This window comes from Periplaneta americana, chromosome 10 (assembly GCF_040183065.1).
Source record: "Periplaneta americana isolate PAMFEO1 chromosome 10, P.americana_PAMFEO1_priV1, whole genome shotgun sequence".
Taxonomy (NCBI): domain Eukaryota; kingdom Metazoa; phylum Arthropoda; class Insecta; order Blattodea; family Blattidae; genus Periplaneta; species Periplaneta americana.
The window spans coordinates 15,934,217-15,956,687 of NC_091126.1; the positions used below are offsets into that span (position 1 = coordinate 15,934,217).

Sequence of the window (22,471 nt, forward strand, 5' to 3'; positions counted from 1 at the left end):
ATTAATCGATAATCCACGTTATACCTTATCAAATTTCGTGTATATATAGCCCACCGATTATTTTTTTCGGTTTAATTATATTGATATTATGAATTTGTGTATTGATACAGGTAGTAATAGCGAGAGAACCTATTTTTCGTTACGGTTATTATGATATTTTTTTGTTATGTTAATTATTATACTTTATCGTAATTTAATAGATTGAAAATATTTTGATATTATTCATTTTTTGAAGGTAGATTAATGCAATTGCCATTGCTGTTTGAACATATGAAGCATGTCTGAGATTTGTAGGTCTAAAGTACGAAAATAATTACAACCACTATGAATTCAGTATCGGTATTCAAGATGTACCGTAGCCTTCAAGCAATATGACTGTATGGTTCTTGATCCAGACTATCATGGTCAGACTCTAACATACTGAGATCTGATGCGTTGTCCGTTACACCAGAGTCTCATGCCTGCTGTCATGCTGACCTTGTTACAGGATCAGAGGAATGAGTGAAATTGGCTCTTATTTTATATAGTCTGTTAACTCTCGTCAAAATTGTCAGGATATGAATATTGCAACCAAGTTATAAAGAAAAATCTATTGACAGTAACTGAACTTACTAAGATAAGCAAGCAAACTGGTAGCTACCTGTAAGAAAATCAGCCCTCTAGGTATTGGCTAGTGGTCAACAGAGAATAAATCTATATTCATTTTTTTTATTGCAGGCAATTTCTACTATATACCTTTTTCGCTTGTGTTTTTAATTGAAATCTGTTTTGTATTACTTATAGATACGTAAAATCACCATTCATAATTCTTGATGAACCAGATGCACTACTTGACAAAAAAAGTCTCTTCAGGCTGACAGATTTCTTGAAGAAAAACAATGATTTGCAGACGATCATAATTCCACACCATCCAATTGCATATGCCATTGTTGCAGATGATGTCATAGGTGTATTGAAAGAAGAGGTAAGAGATTACAACACAAATATTTTGCTTTAGAGATTTTCAAGGAAGTACAATTTCTTAGCATTCTTGATTTAGAGGAATAGGATAATCTCTCTGTATTTTGTATTTTGAATTATTATTCATAATGTATTGGAATTAGAATTAATATAGTAAACAGAAGAAATTGTATAGGGTGAAAGTGTGCGGACAATTCCTTTTCCATATATTTAATCTACTATACTGGTACAGAATTATGAGAATTAAACAAAAAATACAGCCATATATTTTTATATGAAATAACCTGGGGCGAAGGAAGAAACAGATTTATCCTGGAAAACTTGGAAATGCAAATCAATATCTAGTAGACACCATGTAAGTTAGTAGTGTTTTGAGAATTCAGAAGACAAGAATATTGTCCTTTTCTGCTGGCAGCTTAATTTTTCATGTGTTTAAATCCTGTATTCGTTCTTAAAAATTAAATATAGCAGCTCAATATATAAACATTTAGAGTTAGGAAGAAGTTGCAGAGGAAATTTCAATTCGTGTGAGGGAGATAGGTGAGAAAAGACAGCAGTGATATGAAAAATAAACAAAGTAGGAAAGAAAAATTAAAAACAAAACGACAGGGAAAAAATGAAACAAGGAATGCAAGATACCAGTATGCAGTTTTTTATGTCAAGATTTTTAAAAAACTGGAGTCCCCTTGTCAATAAAGGTTATACCCTAATAATAATGATGTGATAATGACAGAAAAATCTCGGTAACTCTTTCCAGCAACGTCATTGACAATTTTCAAAAACTAATTTGAGAAACCTTATCTTATCTGATTATGAATAAAATATAAGCATTGATTATCCATAAAGTAATGAGAATAGTGATTCACAACTTATCTAGTTTTTCTACGTCCTTACCAATTTGAATTTAACTATTACTTAGTTTAATAGACTGTAATTAAGTTTCTGCTATTTTTCAGGTTAGTGGTAAACCAATTGTCAGTAAATTATCTCTCCTTGGTCTTGCTGAATATCAGATGCCAACAACATTTCCAGATGATTCCTTTTGGCATTTGTGATTGGAAACCACACACTGGAAGATTATGTTAATACACATACCTATTTTAAATTAAGATAATGTATTATTTTCTAAAACTGTTATTACTCGTACTTCAAAGAAAATGGAACATATTACATTAATTAAAAATAATAGCCAGATGCGAGTTTTTAGAGGACATTTTTCTAAAATTCCTTAGGATTCATATGCCAGAATTAAAAAAACTTTTTCCTTGTAAGAATTGGGTGTGATGAGTTAAGGACGTTCTCGTTCCCCCAAATTTTATTGCCAACTTTTCCATCATTTTAACAATTATATTTACGTTTGCTGATGGCTACAGATACTGTTTTTGTGTTCTATCTGAGAGGTCCCACAATTAGTAATTTAAACAAATAATTTTTAGAATATGTGAATGTAAGAAAGCAATGTTAATAACCATTTTGATTGGAAACATGTGAAAGGAGAAAGCCAGCTTGCATAAGAAGATTTATAAATTTTACCTTTGCTACATATCAGTGAAGATAAGTCAAATTATTTGGATGTGTATATTTGGCCACACTTAAATTTACTTAAAAATGAATATCTACCATCTTAAAAGAGATACTAATTTCTTCATCCCTAACTATATTATTTTCTATTTTAATATTTTATTATGCAACTGAATTAGATTAAATTTACAAAGAAGCTGTTACTGTTTCATTACAAAGAAATAAATTACCAGTAATCCATAATGGTAATATTATTTTATTGCATTATAGTTAACATATTCAATTCATAAAGTTTTCACTTATAAGAAGAGTACCGAAGAAATTGAGTTCATTTTACTACAATAAAGACATATTTCTCGAAGTGATCACTTGTTTTCTTCGTTCTAATATTGTGTTTTAAATTTCAGTGAAGTTATTGTCTCTTTCTGTATTTCAGAGTTTACAATTGTATTTTTGTGTTTTGTTGTCAATAAAAATCATTACAATAAATTTGAGAGCTTTAGTACTGGTAATTTTATTTAGTTGCAGAGGATATGATATGTACAGTTCTTTTATTATATTTCTGCCAGTGAGTTACCGGTAAATTTCAAATGGCTTATCTTAGTCGTGGACATCAGAGTATTAAAAAGCATTGACGTTGCACAGAGGCAGATATATACAAGATCTGTAGCATACAGATTCTGCCACTAAAAGCCCATTCTTAGCTGTTAATGTTGTAACTTATTTTCTCTGCTAAATACCATGGAATGATTTCGAGATGGTGAAAGCGTTTTGGTTAGTATTTGATTTAACGTTGTTTTCAACTGCAGAGGTTTTTCAGCTTTAAATTTCTACATTGTGCGAGCCCTCTATCAAGGCCAGGGTTTTTGATGTGCTGAAATGTATGACACGAGACCCAGGGCTGTACGGTACTTCCATTCCAGAGGAAGCCATGCTATCGAGGTTATCACCCTTTGCTGGGTTTGCTCGCGACAACCTGGGTTCCACAGCTAGCATGATACCTGCAAGGTCACCAAGAGCAACTTCAGCCTGAAGGAATGCTGGCTGACCATGTTATTGGTAAACTGTGAGTAGCATATTCGTGAGTCTGTTCATTTCTGTGATCATGAATGCGTTACGCAAAAATACATTTTTGCTTTCGAGTCTAGCAGTGAATATAAACGACTATATATTTGAAGAATTTAGGTGAAGAAATTTAATCGGTAGAAGAAATAACTGCAGTGAAACCTGTCTTAAACATACACACTGTTCTGAAGAATGGCCATTATAGTAGGGAGCAAAGATATTGGCGGGTCGTACATAGCACATTTTTGCACGTACCACCCCTTCTCTTCTGACCTGTCCATTGGGATGACTGACTGGCAGTGTGTCGATGCGTTCGGATGTAGTTGCTTGCAAGCCAATCGTTGGGTATTGAGAGAGTAGTCATAGTAGCTGTTGTCTGTTCACTGTGCACATATTCAAACAGTAATTTTCAATACTAACAGTGGAATTGCTTCTGTGCCTAGTTGAGCGACATGTCTAGAAAGGGAGCGGATACGCGGAGCCAAGCGAAAGGAATTATTTATAGTGTTTACGAATACTTAAAAAAAAAAACTTTAATTAATACAACAAATTAAAATTTTCGTAATATGATTGAAATTCTGGTTATTAAGAGAATGAGGAAAACAGGAATTAGGTCACTATAAGTTTAAGTGAAATATTTTAAGATCTGATAGTATATTGGCAATATACTCATTGCAGTGAAGTAAATTGTTAAAAACCATTGTGTTGTTGTTATTATTATTATTATTATTATTATTATTATTATTATTATTAAATTTGCACTGATGGATTTAATTTAATATAGTATTACTAGCCATTGTTAAGTCAATTATATTGTATAAAATAAAACCTGGGTACCGACACAATACTATTTACAAATTATTTACATCGTCAACATTAGCGATGTTACTCAAGGGACTGGCTTCATCTTTTCTTGCAATGCTTGTCTTGTTCAAAAGGTCTCTGGTCACTGCTGTCAGTTGGTCACCTGCTGTGATTCTTCCTGCCGGAAGGTCCCTGTTGACTTTCTTTGTCGCAATCCCAGGACCGCTGCCATTATTTTTGGCCTCATTTCTGAACAGCTGGAGCCCAATAGGACGCGTCTTTCCTGGCCTAAATGGTATGCGATGTGCTACGCTTACATCATGTTGCACCAATTCACTACCGCCTATGACTTCCGATATTTGGTCAATGACTTCATAAGTTGATTGTTCATCGATCTCCGGAACTCCAAATAGCATTATATTGTCTCTGCGTGTGTACTGCTGCAGATCACTCACTTCCTGTTGGAGATGGTCATTTTCTTGCACTAGCCTCTTCATCTCCTCCTGCGTAAAGTTGAGTTCATGTCTTGTGTGCGCCAATTCCTCTCTAAGACTGTCGAACTTGGAAGATATGAATTCAACTGATTTTCTTAGTTCATTCACCTCAAAATACGAATGCTATTCGATATCAGTATAGTAGTTATAAAATCATGTCGCATATTGTATACCAGTAGTTTGTATGGTAACAAATGAAGTGTTCACATGTGCTGTTGTTTAATGAAATAATTATAATGCTGCGCACAGAAATTACACTAAATACTGACACACAGACAGTGTTCATATATAAACACTACTTCGATGTTACAGAATTTAGGTTACATAGCGAGGAGTGAAAGATGTTTCGCAAGCGACCCTTCGAAGAACATTTACAGCTAAAGTAGGGGTGGAGCGTGGGTTGGGTTAGTATGAAGGGGTATACCTCCATCCGCCAATATTCCTGCTCCCTACTGTAATACATACTGGTAGGTGTTCAACAAACTGACCGGTATTTGCAAATCTAGTCTTTCAGGTGAAGCTCCCTGTAAAGCAGCTTTGAATAATTTCAAGGGAAAAATTGTTCCGGGGCCGGGTATCGATCCCGGGACCTCTGGTTGAACGTACCAGCGCTCTACCACTGAGCTATCCGGGAACTCCACCCGACACCGTCTCAACTCTTCCCTTTATAACCACACAACTCGCGTGGGCTGACGAAATGCCAGAGACCCACAACGAGTGCACACAATCTCTGTGTGACTTGGAATTGTGGTTTTCTGTTAACGTACACAGTAACATATATATTATGCAAATCTAGTCTTTTAGGTGAAGCTCCCTGTAAAGCAGATTTGAATAATTTCAAGGGAAAAATTGTTCCGGGGCCGGGAAGAGTTGAGACGGTTTTGGGTGGAGTTCCCGGATAGCTCAGTGGTAGAGCGCTGGTACGTTCAACCAAAGGTCCCTTGAAATTATTCAAATCTGCTTTACAGGGAGCTTCACCTGAAAGACTAGACTTGCATAATATATACGTTACTGTGTATGTTAACAGAAAACCATAATTCCAAGGCACACAGAGATTGTGTGCACTCATTGTGGGTCTCTGGCGTTTCGTCAGCCCACGCGAGTTGTGTGGATATAAAGGGAAGAGTTGAGACGGTGTCAGGTGGAGTTCCCAGATAGCTCAGTGGTAGAGCGCTGGTACGTTCAACCAGAGGTCCCGTGATCGATACCCGGCCCCGGAACAATTTTTCCCTTGAAATTATTCTGACCGGTATTTGTTAGGTACTCTATTTTGTAGATTATCTGGATTCTCTACAGCCAGACATGGACTCTGGGTAATTCGGTGTGATAGTTTGCTGCAAATAGATTTCTCAGAAATCTATAGAATTCTCGCATATATGGATGATGCTCTCCTAGTGATAAAGGGTGAGGATATAAACATCGTAACAGAAAAAGCCAGTTCAATTCTAAACATAATTTGGAATTGAGTATTAACAAAACTTACAAATGGATTTTAAGAAATCCGGAGGTTCATTGCCGCCCTTACATAAGCCTGCCATCGGTCCCTATCCTAAACAAGATTAATCCAGTCTCTACCATCAAATCCCACCTCCCTCAATTTAATATTACCCTCCCATCTATGCCTTGACCTCTCCAAAGGTCTTTTCCACTCAGGTCTTCCAACTAACACTCTATATGAATTTCTAGATTCATCCATATGTGCTACATGCCCTGCCCATTTCAAATGGAGTATTAACAGAAACTTCACTTACTTATAACAAAACAACGGCCATGTTAGTCACTAAAAAAGGGATATGGATACCCTGTTAATATAGTTCAAAACAGAATATATCCGAACAGTGATACACTTCACATACCTAGATGTAATAATTTTATTGATAGTCATATTTTATTCAGACTACATTTCGATAATCTGGCTAACACAGAAAGTAAATTTCATTCATCTGTTGTGTTATAACACGTAAAATGTCGGAATTTATTCACCAAGTTGGCTTGGCAACCCTAACAATATATGTATGCAATGGAGGGGAAAGGAATGGCCACCCTATCCCACTATCTCCTAGCGTGATGTCTTATGGGGTCGTAAAATAAACCAATAAAGAACATACAAAAACTTATATACGTGAATTATCTGGTCAGCGTCACTTACGAAGTTCAAACCTATCTTCAGACATTTGACTAAACAAACATACAGTAATTAAAAAATTTGAATGAATGGGATGTAAGAATTTAATTAAGTATTTTTAGCAACAGTTCTTTTGAAAAAGAGTATCAACTGTGATGTTTACCTAGCATCTGAGTGAAATGAAGGTGATAATGCCAGCGAAATGAGTTCAGGGTCCAGCACCGAAAGTTACCCAGCATTTGCACTTATTGGGTTCAGGGGAACACCCGAGAAACCACAAACAGGTAATTTGTCCCAATCAGGATGTCAACCCGGGTCCACTTGTTTCACAGCAAATATGTTAACCATTACTCCACAGTGGTGGACTTCATTTTTTATGACTAGGGGGTGTATTTCAGGCCTGGTGGGCCCTAGTGACGCCAGGGTACTATTTTTTAGGTTGGGGGATGGTGGGGCACTTTTATGATTTTCACATTATCGTCAAATTTATCACTTATAAAAATTAATATGTAAACAATTTCATAATTAGGTCTACTCCACAGACCCAATAATCTCTATATTTAGATTCCAACCCATGTATTTTCGTCTGACATTCCATAAACATTCCTGCAGAAATGGTGGTGGTGGTGACGACGAAGAAAACTAGGTACTACCGGTACTAGCAAAATCCCAGAACCAGGACACTTTTTTGTTTAGAAATACACCACTGGTTATGATTAGTCTAAATTATAGCCTTAGGCTAATATACTTAATGTAAAAAAGGGTTTTAAAATTTGGAATAAATACTATTACTAATTCTATACTTAAGTATGTATTTTTATCTATCCATCCCCATCTCATTTCTCAAGATTACTATCATGGAGAAATATTAAGAGAAATTCCTTATTTGCACATGAATATTTTTAATGATTTTAAATGATTTCAAGTTACGTACTTTAACATTTTGAAAATAATCTCTTGAACCAAGAGTGTGATTAATATTTTATTTACACGGCGTCTTAAATCATTTTGACTATACTGAATGTCTGCAGTCGAAGTGGTTCAGTAGGCAAGGAAGAGCACTGCTTCACCACGGTCACGAGCGGCTGTTTGCTACTTCTCCCTTTTGTCGACAGATGGAGCTGAGAGGCATATAGATACTATATAACGTCTTTGATATAGAAGTACAGTGACTGTATATAGAAGATTCCGCTATAAAAATGAACATCTACATCTGCACTGAAGAAGTAAGCAATTTATCCACTCCCAACACTTTTCAAAATCACTTTCACGAAGCTTTGGTACAAAAATAATCAAGATAACATTCTAACTCACTCTCACACAACATTAGCACTGACATAAGAATTTGGATACCGTATATTACAATTTCTAGCAGTGAATGTAATTGCATTCAGTACCGTATGTGGCCCGGGAGGGGGACTTTATTAACTAATATGAGTTTGTTATGTAGATTTCCAGGCACAGTAGAGGAGGCAAGACCTGTCCTGTGGCCTTACTATGTGCCGTGGCTATTTAACCAATGGGTATGGAGGGGGAAGATAAGTTTCAGTCTGAATTGCACTTCCGTGTCTGTAGATTCGTATGATATTAACCATCTTGGCATGTGAGCTGTGCGGGAAGGGAATGAATTAGCTATCAGAAAGAGAGTTTCTTTCAGGATGTTTCTTTTTTTACTTTGTACGGAGGAGGGACCCGAAGGCTTGCACTGCAGCCTGAGGCTTATTGTGCTTACCACTCCTATTCTGTGAATGATTGGGTAGCCGAACGGCCGCGTTCTTTAATAGTGCAGCACGCTGCACCGTGAACTTAACCTGGGCTATTTAAGGATGATGATGATGATGACGATGATGATGATATGTGAATTAATAATTGCAAAATGAGTCTGAGGTCCAATGTCGAAAGTTACCCAACATTTGCTCTTAATGGATTGAGGGAAAATCCCCGGAAAAACGTCAACCAGGTAATCAAGATTTGAACCTGGGCTTGTTTCACGACCAGACGAGCTAACCTTACTTCACAGTGATGGTCAGCGGTGAACATATTCTTTATTTCGCAGAACGTCTTCTAGTAGGACTTTTTTTTTCACGTGAGTATAATAAAACTCCTGCTTGATGTTTTTTCATACTCGATCTGGTGATATGAAGAGTTATACAAGTTTCATTGTACATTGCAGAAGATGAGAAATTTCGTAATACTGTATCCATTTCTATCTTGGCTTTTCTTCGGTCCACTTGTCACACGTGCGTATAACAACACTACCTTATGATTGCAGTAGCGCTGTTAGAATGCCCACTGTCTCAAAACCGTGTTCGTGATCGTAAAATCTGTCATAATTTCGTGATAGCTGTAGGCCTACATTAAGGATTTGAGCACATACCTTGCGATTAGTTTTTCATATGGAATAAGACGAAGTTTGCAATGTCTTGGTTTCTTCTCTCATCTTTGAACATTGCACAATACTAGTTGGTATTTTGAACATAGCCTATGCGTTTTTTTAATATACGGTATTTTTTTTCAATTATTTATATATATTTTAATATTCATTCATATTAATAACAAGGAAATTTACCTATACTCATTACTATGCTTAAGATGTGTGCCTGATATCCTTAAACAGCTAAAGCATAAAGGCGAAGAGAGAAGAGGAATTAAGGGGAAAGGCACCGAACATGAGGCGTCTAGAATCAAAACCCGCTAAGTCCATCGAAGAAAGAAAAAAATGAGATAAAGTTATTTTTCTGTGTATCTTCGCATGGCCAATCCGATGCTGGCATTATTTTTCTGCAATATCCGCTGGATTCCTCCGAAAATGCTGGACAAAAGTTAGGGTTAGTTTCAATATCCGCTAGATCCAACTGAATTTCGGCCATTGTTAGTTTCAAAAACCTCCAAGTCCCTTTCTGCCAATCAGGTTGTGGGACTGCTTTACCCAGCATTCCTCAGCTGTGCGATGTTGATTTATTATTTGTGTGGTTAAGCTCTTGTTAAACCTTATTAAGTTTAATTTCTACTATAATAATATTCAGTGAAATGGTTGATAGAAAGAGCAGTGAGTTACAAAAATGTTCACAAAGAAAAGTTCCTGTAAAAACACTAAATAGGGAGAAATGGAAAAGAGAAATGAAAAGGAAAGAAAGGTATGTGTGGTTGAAATTATATTTTCATCACATAGAAAACACATGATGAAAATAAATATTATGTACAGTATTAAATTATTATAACATACTGTAGGCCTATTCTTACCAACTAATAATTAATTACATAATTTTGTCGGTACTCCTCTTGTGCCCTCCTGCTATACAAACTTGTAATCATGCTGTTGGCAGTAAATGGAAATCCAACAGTTTAAGTTTGTTGGACATAAAGAAGTTCCATTCCGTTTTCTACTCTTCATCAGATAAACAGCAATAAGACAATTTTATTACTGCACAAAATAAAAATACAACAATGATTTGAATAAGCTCTAAATGGCTACTCACTGAAGCACCTCTAACTATTAAAAAAGTGTAAATTACATTTCCTGTGGTTGGGCATTCATTTCTCCCTCCCGATCGCATATTTGGAGTAATCGAAAAAGAAATAAGGAAGTGATATTGATCCCCAAGAATATAAAGATATTATTGGCAAACATGGAACAGTCTTTCATCTTGAAAATGAAGATGTAGGCCTACCTCTTCAAGACTGGAAGAAAGAGGCAGACGTAATTTTAAGATCTCCTGCTATTTTAAGTTCAGTCCCTGTAAAAGATTTATTTTAAGACTATCTGCATTGAAAGAACAGATAACAGTGCAAGATGAGTTTAACTATAGAACTGACACCGTTGTTGCAAAGGTAGTAACAAGAAAAAACAATAGAATTGAACGTGAAGAATAAGAAGACGAAGAAGAAACTGTTAATCTGAAGGAAGAGGAATGTGAAAATATTGTGTAAAATTTGTATGAACTTAAAAAGTGCAACATATATTCAAATTTATACTGCTGTTATGTTTAAAGCATGTGCATAATCATACTTCATGTCTGGGTTTCATTGCCTACATAATTTGTAAGGTTTAAGTTAATTTTTTTTTCATTTTTGACTCATTTTTATGCTTAGAACTAATTCTCATACTTTCAAAAGCCTCCAAATACACTTTTCAGTTTCAAAATCAGTTAGGTGCTAATTTAACCTCACGAATTTGTTAGTTTCAATGAAGGGGCAATCCTGTAATTTGTTTGAACGTATCTAATGATAATAAAATACTTGATAAAAGCATTGTTTATATCCTAAGAATGTTTATTTATATGGAAACAGTTTTTTTTTTCCATTTTCCCACAAATTTTGTTTTATGGACTTGGAGGGTTTTGATTCTAGACGCCTCATATGTAAGGAAAGGGAAGGATTAAACAAACGCAAAGGGAGATTCCGTTCTACAGAGACTCGGCAAACATGAACCGAACATAAGGTCTCTTACCGGTTTTCAATAGACTGTTATTTTAGTTCACATGCTTCACTTCCACGTACTGTTGGAATGCCTATGGAGTATGGCGAAGTTTGTAGTATCTTGACATCCCCCCACATGTTCGAACATTGTACGACACTAGTGTACACTACCTGTCTTCACGTCAGCTGCCATCGTTCACCCTAGATTCTACCTCAGGCCATATTCAATATCATATCATGCATTGTAAACAATGCTATCGCCATTTTTACATATAATGTGTCCTCTATTGATCACGCAGTAGCAGTAGTAATAGTAGTAGTGAATAGCTAGGGGCGATTAGGGACGACCCTTCAGCACGTCGCCTCGACAGTAGCCTATTGTCCACACCGAATTATGGGATGAATGAGAATGAGGTGCACCAGCCCACCGGCCGCATGAGACCCCACCCGCTCGCCCAATGGGCCCATCAACACCCCCCGCCTTAAGCTCATATCGCCAAGGTGACCAAATACCTAGCTCTTCTAAGATGTCGAAGTGCACTCGGAAGTGATCTTAAGGAATGAATCTTGGCAGAGATATTGCGAAAGATTCAGAACCCAGAGACGCTTTCGGAGAGGATGCCCCTCCTGCAAGCAGACGAAGACATGCGTCATGACCTGAATATGCCTGTGGAGTGAGATGTGAAGATGAATCATATATGAAATCTGAATTCTTTTTGTACAGGAAGAGGAAGGAAAATGGACAGTGGCAATGAAATTTCCAACCCGGCATTTGCCTAAATAACGTGGAAAACCACAGAAAACCAAAATCAGTCCGGGGATTCGAACCGCGAGTCCCATGCTTAACGCATGAGCCACCTCGCTTGGTTGATCACGTAGGAACGATATATCTCCAACCACAGCATTCCAAACTTTTTGTTAGGTGTGTAGTTTTCGAGTGAATAAAGAAATAACCGAGTTTATGAATAATTTTCGAAAATATATTTACATTAATGAACAGAAAAATAAATGAAATGAATGAGATTAATATATTAGTGAATTAACAAATCAATAATTAAATTAATTGTTTAATACCTTAAGTATTTGTATAAGTGATTAAAGAAATCTACGTAAATAAAAGATGGACTAATACTGTAATTACTATTAGGGTAGATGAATAAACAAATCATTAAATAAGTGTACAAAAGGATAAATAAATTAATCTCTGAACAAATTCATGTAAATAAATAAATGAACGAATATGAGATCAAGTAGGTAAATTAAGAAATTAGTGGATATAAAATAAAAGAGTTGATATTCAATGAATGATTGGGTAGTGATTGACAAATTTAAAAATAACTTAAGATGTTAAGTAATAAATGGGTAATGAAATTAATAAATGTAGAAGTAAACGAATGGATGCATTAATTGATGAATTAAAAAATAAAAAATAAATTATTAAATAAATAAACGGATAAATAATTGAATAATGGATTAATAAATATTAACCTACGACAATTAAGAAATTAAAAGTGAAATGGTTGGTTATGATTTTAAGTGCCAAGTCCCCCCCCCCCCCCCCAACTATATAATATATCCTTGTCATATTTTCCTCCCCAACGTGAAAGCTACAGTCAATTAGAAGTTTCGACATAAACGTTGTAGAACAGAATTGGAATCTAGGAATCAGCATTTCATCGGTGTTTTAATCGACGACGTCGTGCGATCAAATTATGCAAGGCTTTTTCTTTAGTGTTAGAGAAGAAAGAAAATTTCAATAAAAAATTAACTATTTAAGATTATGTAAGGCAATATTTTCAATATTCAAAAGCGGATCCTCATGAGTCAATTGTAAGAGAACCTTTCTTCCAAATTGTAGAATTGTTTCAATTGAAAGAAAACTGTAGTCTATGCTCTCTGTAAAGTATGGTTTGACTTATGTGTATTCTAACATCTGTTTGAAGTGAAAGGCCTTATTTTCAGTATCGTCGTAAATTCACAGTCATTGAAATTATCAAACAGTGACAATGAATGGCTTGTTTAAAAAAGGAAATAACTGTCTTGAAAGTGAAAGAATAATAATAACCTTATCACCGAGGACACTTCCCTTTTGAAGCGAAATTGCGTTCTATAATCACACAAGGGTAAAGAGTAGATAATTACATGTACAGTTATACGGGTTAGAGCAGTGGTTCCCAAAGTGGGAGTCGCGACCCCCTGGTGGGTCGTGTAAGGAGGTGAAGGGTGTCGCGAGATTATTTAGAAAGAAGGCAGAAAAGTCTTATTAACATATAATTATTTTATTTCGTATTTAAAAACATAAATATAGGCTAAACAACATTGAACATAAGAATAAAAAATGTTTCAGTAGTTATAACGTAAAAAATAATTAATGCTATAAATGTGTATGTTTTTGATGAAGTAGCTTCCCATATCTGGACTCCGTATTCGATACACACAATAATACCATTTTCAAGTTCAAAGAAATTTCTCTCTTTTGTTTTGATGGTGATCATAGGCAAGAAACTTATTTTGCATAAATACGAAGTTTCAAATAGCCTAATAAAAATTTAAGAACTACGTACTTTTGCAAGCTCGAGGCATTCTTGCATTATTTTGATCTAGAACTGGTCTACTCTCGTCGATAAAAGTCTAGTTTAAACATTTCAACAATAGGCACATATTTCAGCAAGTTTTTCCCTCATATTTTCTGGAATTTCATCCAGTTGAAATGTCTAAACATGGATTCACTTTCCATCTGTAACTGTCGTAGGCCTAACTGTTTTGAGCTTATTCCGGAAAATACTCCAGTAGCTGGTGTTTAAAATTGTGGAAACTTAATTGCTTGTCGGCAAAAACAAACTCAGTATCCAGGGCCCTGTTTCATAAAGCTGACAAGTTCTGCAATCAGAATATTGTAGCATTTATTTTCTGTCAAATCTTGCCTACTTTGACAAATAGGCCTACAATTTTTTAATTGTCTTTTTAAGTACCGGTAGGTTATTTTACGACGCTTTATCAACATCTTAGGTTATTTAGCGTCTGAATGAGATGAAGGTGATAATCCGGTGAAATGAGTCCGGGGTCCAGCACCGAAAGTTACCCAGCATTTGCTCATATTGGGTTGAGGGAAAACCCTGGAAAAACCTCAACCAGGTATATATTATTTTAATGTACCGAAGTACATATGATATATCCATGCAGATATTCTGCGTCATCATGCGATGAAAGAGTAATGGAAGGGAGAAAAATTCTCTCCGGCGCCGGGACGTAGTGCAGAGGGCGGCCACTAGAGGGAACTCAAGAGTTGGAACTTAAAACTGAGACGATTCTTCCGACGCCGGGGTGGAATCCGGTGTGGCTTAGTGGATAAAGCATCAGCACGCAGAGCTGAAAACCCGGGTTAAAATCCCGGCGCCGGAGAGAATTTTTCTCCGTTCCATTACTCTTTCACCGTATGATATTCAACCAGGTAACTTGCCCCGACCGGGAATCGAACCCGGGCCACATAGTTTCGCGGCCAGACGCGCTAACCGTTACTCCACAGGTGTGGACTGTGAATTGTCAACAGCCTTTCATAAACATGACAGTGACAGACAAAGTATGTGTAAACATGTAAGATCGATAGCAAATTATTTGTTAGTAATTGATTAACTAGCGGACTTACTCGTGTTAATTATGTAAGTCTGTGCGGCTTACAGCTGTTTCGGTGCTTCATCACACCATCCTCAGAGCCTACTAGATCTCGGCGTCATCTCGAACTTCTCTGCCTGTTGTGTGGGTGCGTTTGATTGTTGAAAAGTGGATTCAAATAGTGTGTGTGTACTGAAATTGATCTATGTGTTGAGAATTTGATCAGGGTGTGTTTTAGTGTGTTTGTATGATCAATTTCAGTACACACACTATTTGACTCCACTTTTCAACACTTTTAAACAATCAAACGCACCCAAACAACAGGGAGAGAAGTTCGAGATGACGCCGAGATCTAGTAGGCTCTGAGGATGGTGTAATGAAGCACCGAAACAGCTGTAAGCCGCACAGACTTGCATAATTAACACGAGTAAGTCCGCTAGTTAATCAATTACTTATATTCAAGTGTTTAAAAGTAGTGTACGCAAGATTCAAAATGAATTATTTGTTCTTATTCATTTCGTAAAATGAACAATTTTCACACACCATCAACAAAGGCAGTACGTTACATGGCAAAAAAATATTCAATAGCCTTCCAGAATACATAAAATATCATAAACAAAATACTGCTTTATTTAAGGCCAAACTGAAAAATTACTTAATTTCTTACACCTTCTATTAGCCTATGTAAACGAATTCTTGACATTTCACAGTACTGCGTAAATGTTAATAGGCCTATAGTAATCTTCTGCATTTATATTTTATACATTATTGTAATAATATTACAATTGTTGCTTTGGCCAATTTGCATTTTTAAGTGTTAAACATATGAATTGCTTAAGTCTCTTATTCTAGCAGTAAAGCAACTGAAGAATGTCATGGAATGAATAAATATACTTATCTGTGTAATTTTTTTCTTGCATAAGCTAATCAGGACTACAGTAGCATGTAAAATATTTAATAGTTCCACACCTCCATAACAATACAGATTTTCGGATAAATCGCAATATGGCGAACGCCAGTAGGGGAAGTTATCCCCACCCACATGAAATATGCATTCGACACAATACTCGCCTATCACGTAGAGTGTCTGTTGAGCTAGTAGGGGAAAAGTGGAAGGGGTCGTGGGCGGAGCTTCTACGTTCGCTATATTGCGATTTGCTCAGAATTTCTTTAGTTAAGAAGATATTTTGTGTAATATCTTCTTAAAATCCTACACACCTCAAAATCCAAAATTTCGTGTCTTTTCTGTTCAGACGTATTCCAAATTTTTCTGTGTTCTCCATCCATCAAATACATAATAGAAAGTCACAAGTAAACCATGATTTCTGCTGTTGCGCGAGTGCATATTCTTTCGTAAGTAGATATCCAATTACTCAAAGTCCTCTACAAAGGGAGAGGAGATACAACGCTACCGGACGCTTATAGGGGCATCGCTCTAGAGAATGCTGCTTTCAAGATCTTCACCAAAATCATCACACAAAGACTCTCGGAACTTGCAGGAAATATAATACCGGAAGAGCAATTTGGTTTCCGGAAAGGAAGATCAACGCTCCAGGCTGTCACAAAATTATTACAAGAAATAGAGGAAGCTCTACGTCATGACAAGGGGAAACGATACGTAGTTTTCATAGACTATAAAAAGGCCTTCGATCTGCTAGATAGACAGATATTAGTTTCAAAGCTGGAGACCAAGTTTGGACGGAATTATCTCACTAACATAATAAGGAATATGTTAGAGTATAATGTGGTGAACATAAGCGACAACCTAAGGACATCAAGACCCATCACGCAAACAAACTGTGTGTTGCAGGGAGATCCCGTCATCCCCCTACTCTTCAACCTAATGACAGCGGACGTGATAGAAGCAGTTCGCGGAGGTGGACAGACGGACGTATACGTGTATGCGGACGACATGGCCTTAACAGCAGCAAATGTGGAGGATCTGCAATCGTGCTTCGATAGATTGAATGACTGGGCGAATAACAACGGACTTCATATAAACACAGAAAAGACTAAGGTTATTATATTTCGCAAAGGAGGTCGGATATCGAGGAATGATATAATCCAGCATAACCAAGAGCCACTAGGAGTAGTCAATTCGTTCAGATACCTCGGAGTGATCTTCCAAACATCAGGGACCTGTTTTACTATGCATGTAAAGGAGAGGTCAGTGGCCGCGATCAGGGCAATAAGCGACATAAGCACCTACAATCACTGTCGTTGGAAACAGCAATGAAGCTATGCCAGTACTGACGTACGGGGTTCAAATAATCTGGCAGTACTTAAAGAAGAAGGATCTAGAGATGCTAGAAAGTGTTAAAGCCACCTTCCTGAACATCAAAATATGCACCGTCGAGGCTGATATATATACTTTCAAGGGAAACCTTCCTGATAGAAGACCTCAGAATGGACTACTTACTGCCATCTACCAGCGGCTACGAGCAGTTTATAACGGAAAGAGAAGAGAAAAGACGCCAGATTCCGGACGAGTTCTACAGCACCGGAACCGTGATAGACAGAAACTGGATGGGACCAAACCAACCGTTGCGACATGTGGTGACGAGACTATCAATCCATGGCTACCACCACAGATCAGGCTTCCATACTGCTGACGGAGATTGCGTGTGCAAATTATGTGGTGAACTATGTCGGCAATATCACATACTGACGTGTAAGAGGGCAGACAAATCAATAACTGAGATAGGAAAAAGTGATATTTACTAGTATCTCTAACAATGCACACTCGTGCGCATTTCTCTCTTATTATTTATATCCAATTACAGTATTCAGTAGAAATATTCGTCACGCCCCTGATGAAGTAGCCAATCACAGCAAGAATTCAATCTGTTCCCCAAACGCAATACATTCAACTGGGTGATGAGCTTTATGTGACGCTGCCCTCCCAAATCTAGCGGGCTAATGCTAAGGGAGCGACGCCCATCTTACATTTCACACAACAATATTTGTTCTGGAATCTCCTACCATCTCTTAAATTCAATACACGGACTATTGGGATATTCTGTATACAGAGTGAAAAGTAATTAAACCGACAAACCCCGGGAGGTTGTATGGGACACCAAAACAAACAGTTTTCTCTTATGTTATATTTTCCTCAGAGACTTTAGCAAGTAGCAAGAAGTGCCAAACAAATCACATTGTAAACCACTATTCATAGAGGAGTCCATCTTAACAGTTGTTAATGAATATATTCTGTAACTCCTTGTTTACATCAAGAAAAATCTTGATGGCTTCACCAGTAGGATGGATAAACATGAGTATAATACTCGTAATAAAGAAAAACTGGACATACCATTTTGCAGACTATCCAAAGTTAAAAGTAGTCCTAACATGTTGGGCTGTAGGATGTTCAACATGTTACCACAGGAAGTGTCACTTGACATATTCAAAGTCAAAGTGAAAACGTGACTTCTTAGAAACCCATTCTATTCTGTGCAAGAATATTTTGAGTTTGAAAATCAAGCTGTAGATATTTTTTAGGTTTATTTCTTTGAATGTTATTATTATTTTGTAATATATTAGGAAATTCTCATAAATTAAGTTAATTCTTGTTTTATTGTATATAAACGGAGCATATCAAATAATATTTGTGATCAGTGTGTTACAATTTTCATCTAGATATTAGCCTATTTTTGATAATATTGACTCTCAATTGTAAACTCTAAGGAGTATTTGTGATCATTTTGTTTTATCTTTAGTGTTGTAATAGAATAATTTTCATTTTTGCACGATAATTTCACACGTGTAATTTCACAATGTCGTTAGCTTTTGCTATAACGACAGCTAATAAATGCTATACTACTATACTATACTTTACGAGTATTAAACCGGCTGAAGGGGTTAAACTATAAAACGTCTTTGGCTGAAGGCGACGACATTATAAATTCATATTTTGTTGCACGTCTTGACCCAGTGCAGTGCTTTATTAAATCGGTCTGGTGGCTCGGATATTTGCTGCATCAGGGAAAATAAACAATAATTCTGAGTTAGAAAATGAAGAAACAATATAGCATTACTGAAGACTGCTGACAATAGCGGAAGGGATAAGATAACGTGTCAGCTGGCGGCGGGAAGAGTAGGTCATAGAAAATAGGTCAAGAAACTAGCAAGACGTCCGGAGTCAACGAGGAGGGGAAGTAAAGAAGATTTGGGTAGTCCATCTACTTGTGAGGGGAAGATGTTGTGATGTTTATTGACTTTACTGGCTTTGAGCCAGAGGCCGTTTTAGGGTCTTACACGCGCAGGATGCCCTCTCCAGCCATTGTACATAAATAACAATAAATATATATTTACATACTTATACACTATTTCTGGCTTAAGTGCCAGTAGGTGTGTGAGTGCGGTGATTGGCTTTTTATTTATTTTATTTTATTTTATTTTTTACTTTATTTTTTTTTTGTTTTAATTATTTTGGTGTAGGCCTAATTTGTTAATTTGGAATGCTTAAGGAATGGTGAACGGGACAAGAGTTCGGGGTAAAAGATATCAATTGATAGACAGCATTAAAGTAGGCCTATTATATGGGGAGATTAAGAGGAAAGCAAGAAAGGGAAATGCTGGGTTTGCAGTTAAAGACCTGCTCTTGGGCAGAACACTGTGCATACATGCATACATTTTTGAGTTTCCCCTTCCGGTGGCAGAAGCGTCTGAATCGTTATGGAGACTTTCATGGTGTGGTGTTATTTTATTCATCTGCCTCTCTGTTGCTGTCGTGTGTCCTCTCAGACAGTATTCAAATTTCCAACACGTGTTTGTGGTTTTGTTTGTGTGTTTTAGTTTGGTGGTGGGGGCTGGTGGTAGTTGTAGAGGAGTTTCTCCAGTGTTGTTCTGTTGTTTGTGTTCGGGGGATTTGCGAAGATGTGTTGTGTATATACGCGATTTACTGCCGAATGTGTGTATTTCCTGTTTATGTTGTTTAGGTGTGTGAAGAGTGGCTTTGTTTTTGTGGTAGTGTAAACTGTGTTATTTCTGGTGCGTCTGTGCAGGTTGAAGATTTGGCGGAGAATTCTTCTTTCGCGTGCTTCAAATTTCAATTGGGTCGTTGGAGGGGCTTGTGCGAGGAAAATGGAGGGATATATGCATAGGGATCTAACCAATGCTTTGTATAGGTGGAGGAGTGTTTCGGTTATACAACCGGGTCGATTGATGCCACTTAGGTAGCTTATTGCTCTGGTGGCTGCATTATATTTCCTCCAGGTTTCTTTAGCTACTTCGGTCCAGGAGAGTTTGGAGGTGAGGGGTATTCCTAGATATGTGAGATTCCGCTGGAGTGGAAGTTGAGTGTTGGCTATTGTGATGAAAGGAGAAAATAAGGAACAACAGAACTGCAGTCCACGAAGTTGGTGCTTGGGGGGGGGGGGAGTGCTAAAATAGTGGCAAGAGACATAGAATTAAGTAAGTGTTGAAGCAGTAATAGTAGGGCCTAAGTATAAAAATAATCGAAGGGAAAATGTATGAACGAATAAATGAATTAGAGTCCAGAGAAACAATAGATGATAATGGAGGTGTCTAGAGGAAATTGGAAGTGTTTGTTAATAGTAATTGGCAGTAAAATTTTACTAATATCACAGTCTAGTATATACAGTCGTGAAGCTTGGGGTGATTTTTTGCATTTCTCGCGATAGTTGCTAGCCGCTTGGAGCGCTGTGTGTACTAGGAACAATAGACTGTGTCACTGGCATCGTGATCTAGTATAGGCCGTAAGGCAGACCATGTGACTCGCTTAACCCGATCACGATGGGCGGCGTTTCAACCATATAAATTAATTGGAATGCATAAAAAGTAACGTAAGCTTATATTTCTCTAAAATGTAGTGTAATTGCATTAATAAAATTTAAAACAATGATTAGGAGACACTTCAGATATAATTCCTTGAGAGTTAAGGTGTAATATTATTTTTGGTGTGAAAATTACGTTGTTCGTATGTGTAATAGACCTACCTGCCTTTATTTCGATTAAATATTGCGAAATTATTGTACATTCATTTATGCACGATTCAATAATTTTCAGTTGCACCTCACGAATATTTAGGGGCCTAGATATGTTGAAATTATAGGTTATGTTTACTGTCCCAGTTGCCCCTTTCTGTCTAATTTTAGTGGCCTCCAATGCCCTGCCATTCATATGGAATTATTATAGGTTATGTTTACTATATCTTATATTCCTAAATTCGCAATTATACATTATAATTAAGCATAATGTCATGTATGATACTTCGCACATTCAATTTGTCTGTATTTTAATACTGCAATTGAGTACTGAATTATTGTATTTATCTACTACCTAAGAGACGAAGTAACAATCGTATGTACACTGATTTCATAAGAGTGGTATGATAAATTTTCTGTCTTTATCAAGGAAGGTAGATGTGCTATATTAAAATCACAATATAGATTCTTTTTTATTAAACCTCAAAATAGCTTTCATTCTAAACTTAAAATGTTGATGCGAAAAGATTATGTTAACATGTAAAATTCTCTTCACATTAAAATAACACAGTTTTGTAATTATTTCTGCAACATATTAAGCAACAAGAAGTAAACGGAACTTATAGACACATTACACTAAATAAAACTTAGCTATGATACGCAATAAAGATATAATATAATAGTTCACTGAGCTCCATACACTGAAATAGAAAACCCGAACATATATTACGGCCTGGTCTAGATCGAAAAGGCATTGTTGTGAAAAGTTGTGTAAACTGTGAAATGTTCGTTATCGGTTGTAATAACTGTAAATGGCTGAAATACAATAATTTGAGTAACAATATGGGACAAGGAGACGTTTGTTGCACTATAAATTCTAAGAAAAAGAAGTCAGAGTTAACCTTCCGAAAGATCCAGGAAGGTGAATTTATAAAATAGGCCTACTGTATAATATATACTTTATGAAAATAATATATAAACCTTATGTAGGCCTATTTCGTATTTCAATAGTGGAAGGAAGGTGTTAATTTTTCAAAAGAACACGATATCAAAAGTACAATACATTTTATCGTCTGCTAGGGAAAGAGTCTGTGATGAGGCGATAGTCAAGGAGGCGATAGTAGCGATCCTGGTGGTGAGCAACTATCTATGGATGCATATTTCAACTGTCTATGTTTGCATATTTAGTAAGTATTGAGCTTCGCAACTGTATATATGCAAATATTGGAAGTGTCGACTAAGTTAGTGTACAATCAGAGAAATTGAAATGATAAGAAGAGAGGAAGTATTTCAATGTAAGTTTACAAATAAAGATAGAGTTGAGCTTTGACTTACAAAAATAGTGCCTACCGAAAAATTTATCGGGGGTTTTTAGTAGGTTATTTTACGACGCTTTATCAACATATTAGGTTATTTAGCGTCTGAATGAGATGAAGGTGATAATGCCGATGAAATGAGTCCGGGGTCCAACACCGAAAGTTACCCAGTATTTGCTCAACTCCGGAAAAAACCTCAACCAGGTAACT

At 36.5% G+C, this 22,471-nt stretch overlaps 2 protein-coding genes across 3 annotated transcripts in view; one reads left to right on the forward strand and one right to left on the reverse strand.

The window, feature by feature from the left end:
* The window catches only part of LOC138707454 (structural maintenance of chromosomes protein 1A-like), a 57,670-nt gene extending 54,694 nt beyond the window's left edge, over positions 1–2,976 (forward strand). For both annotated transcript variants that reach the window (XM_069836927.1, XM_069836928.1), the window contains 2 exons: positions 784–964; positions 1,917–2,976. In XM_069836927.1, the coding sequence (XP_069693028.1) occupies positions 784–964; positions 1,917–2,015 (280 nt within the window). In that variant the 3' untranslated portion in view covers positions 2,016–2,976. The remainder of the gene's footprint in view (positions 1–783; positions 965–1,916) is intronic.
* Positions 1–22,471, reverse strand: part of LOC138707456 (DEP domain-containing protein 1A-like) — a 141,808-nt gene that overhangs the window by 89,988 nt on the left and 29,349 nt on the right. The window lies entirely within an intron of this gene.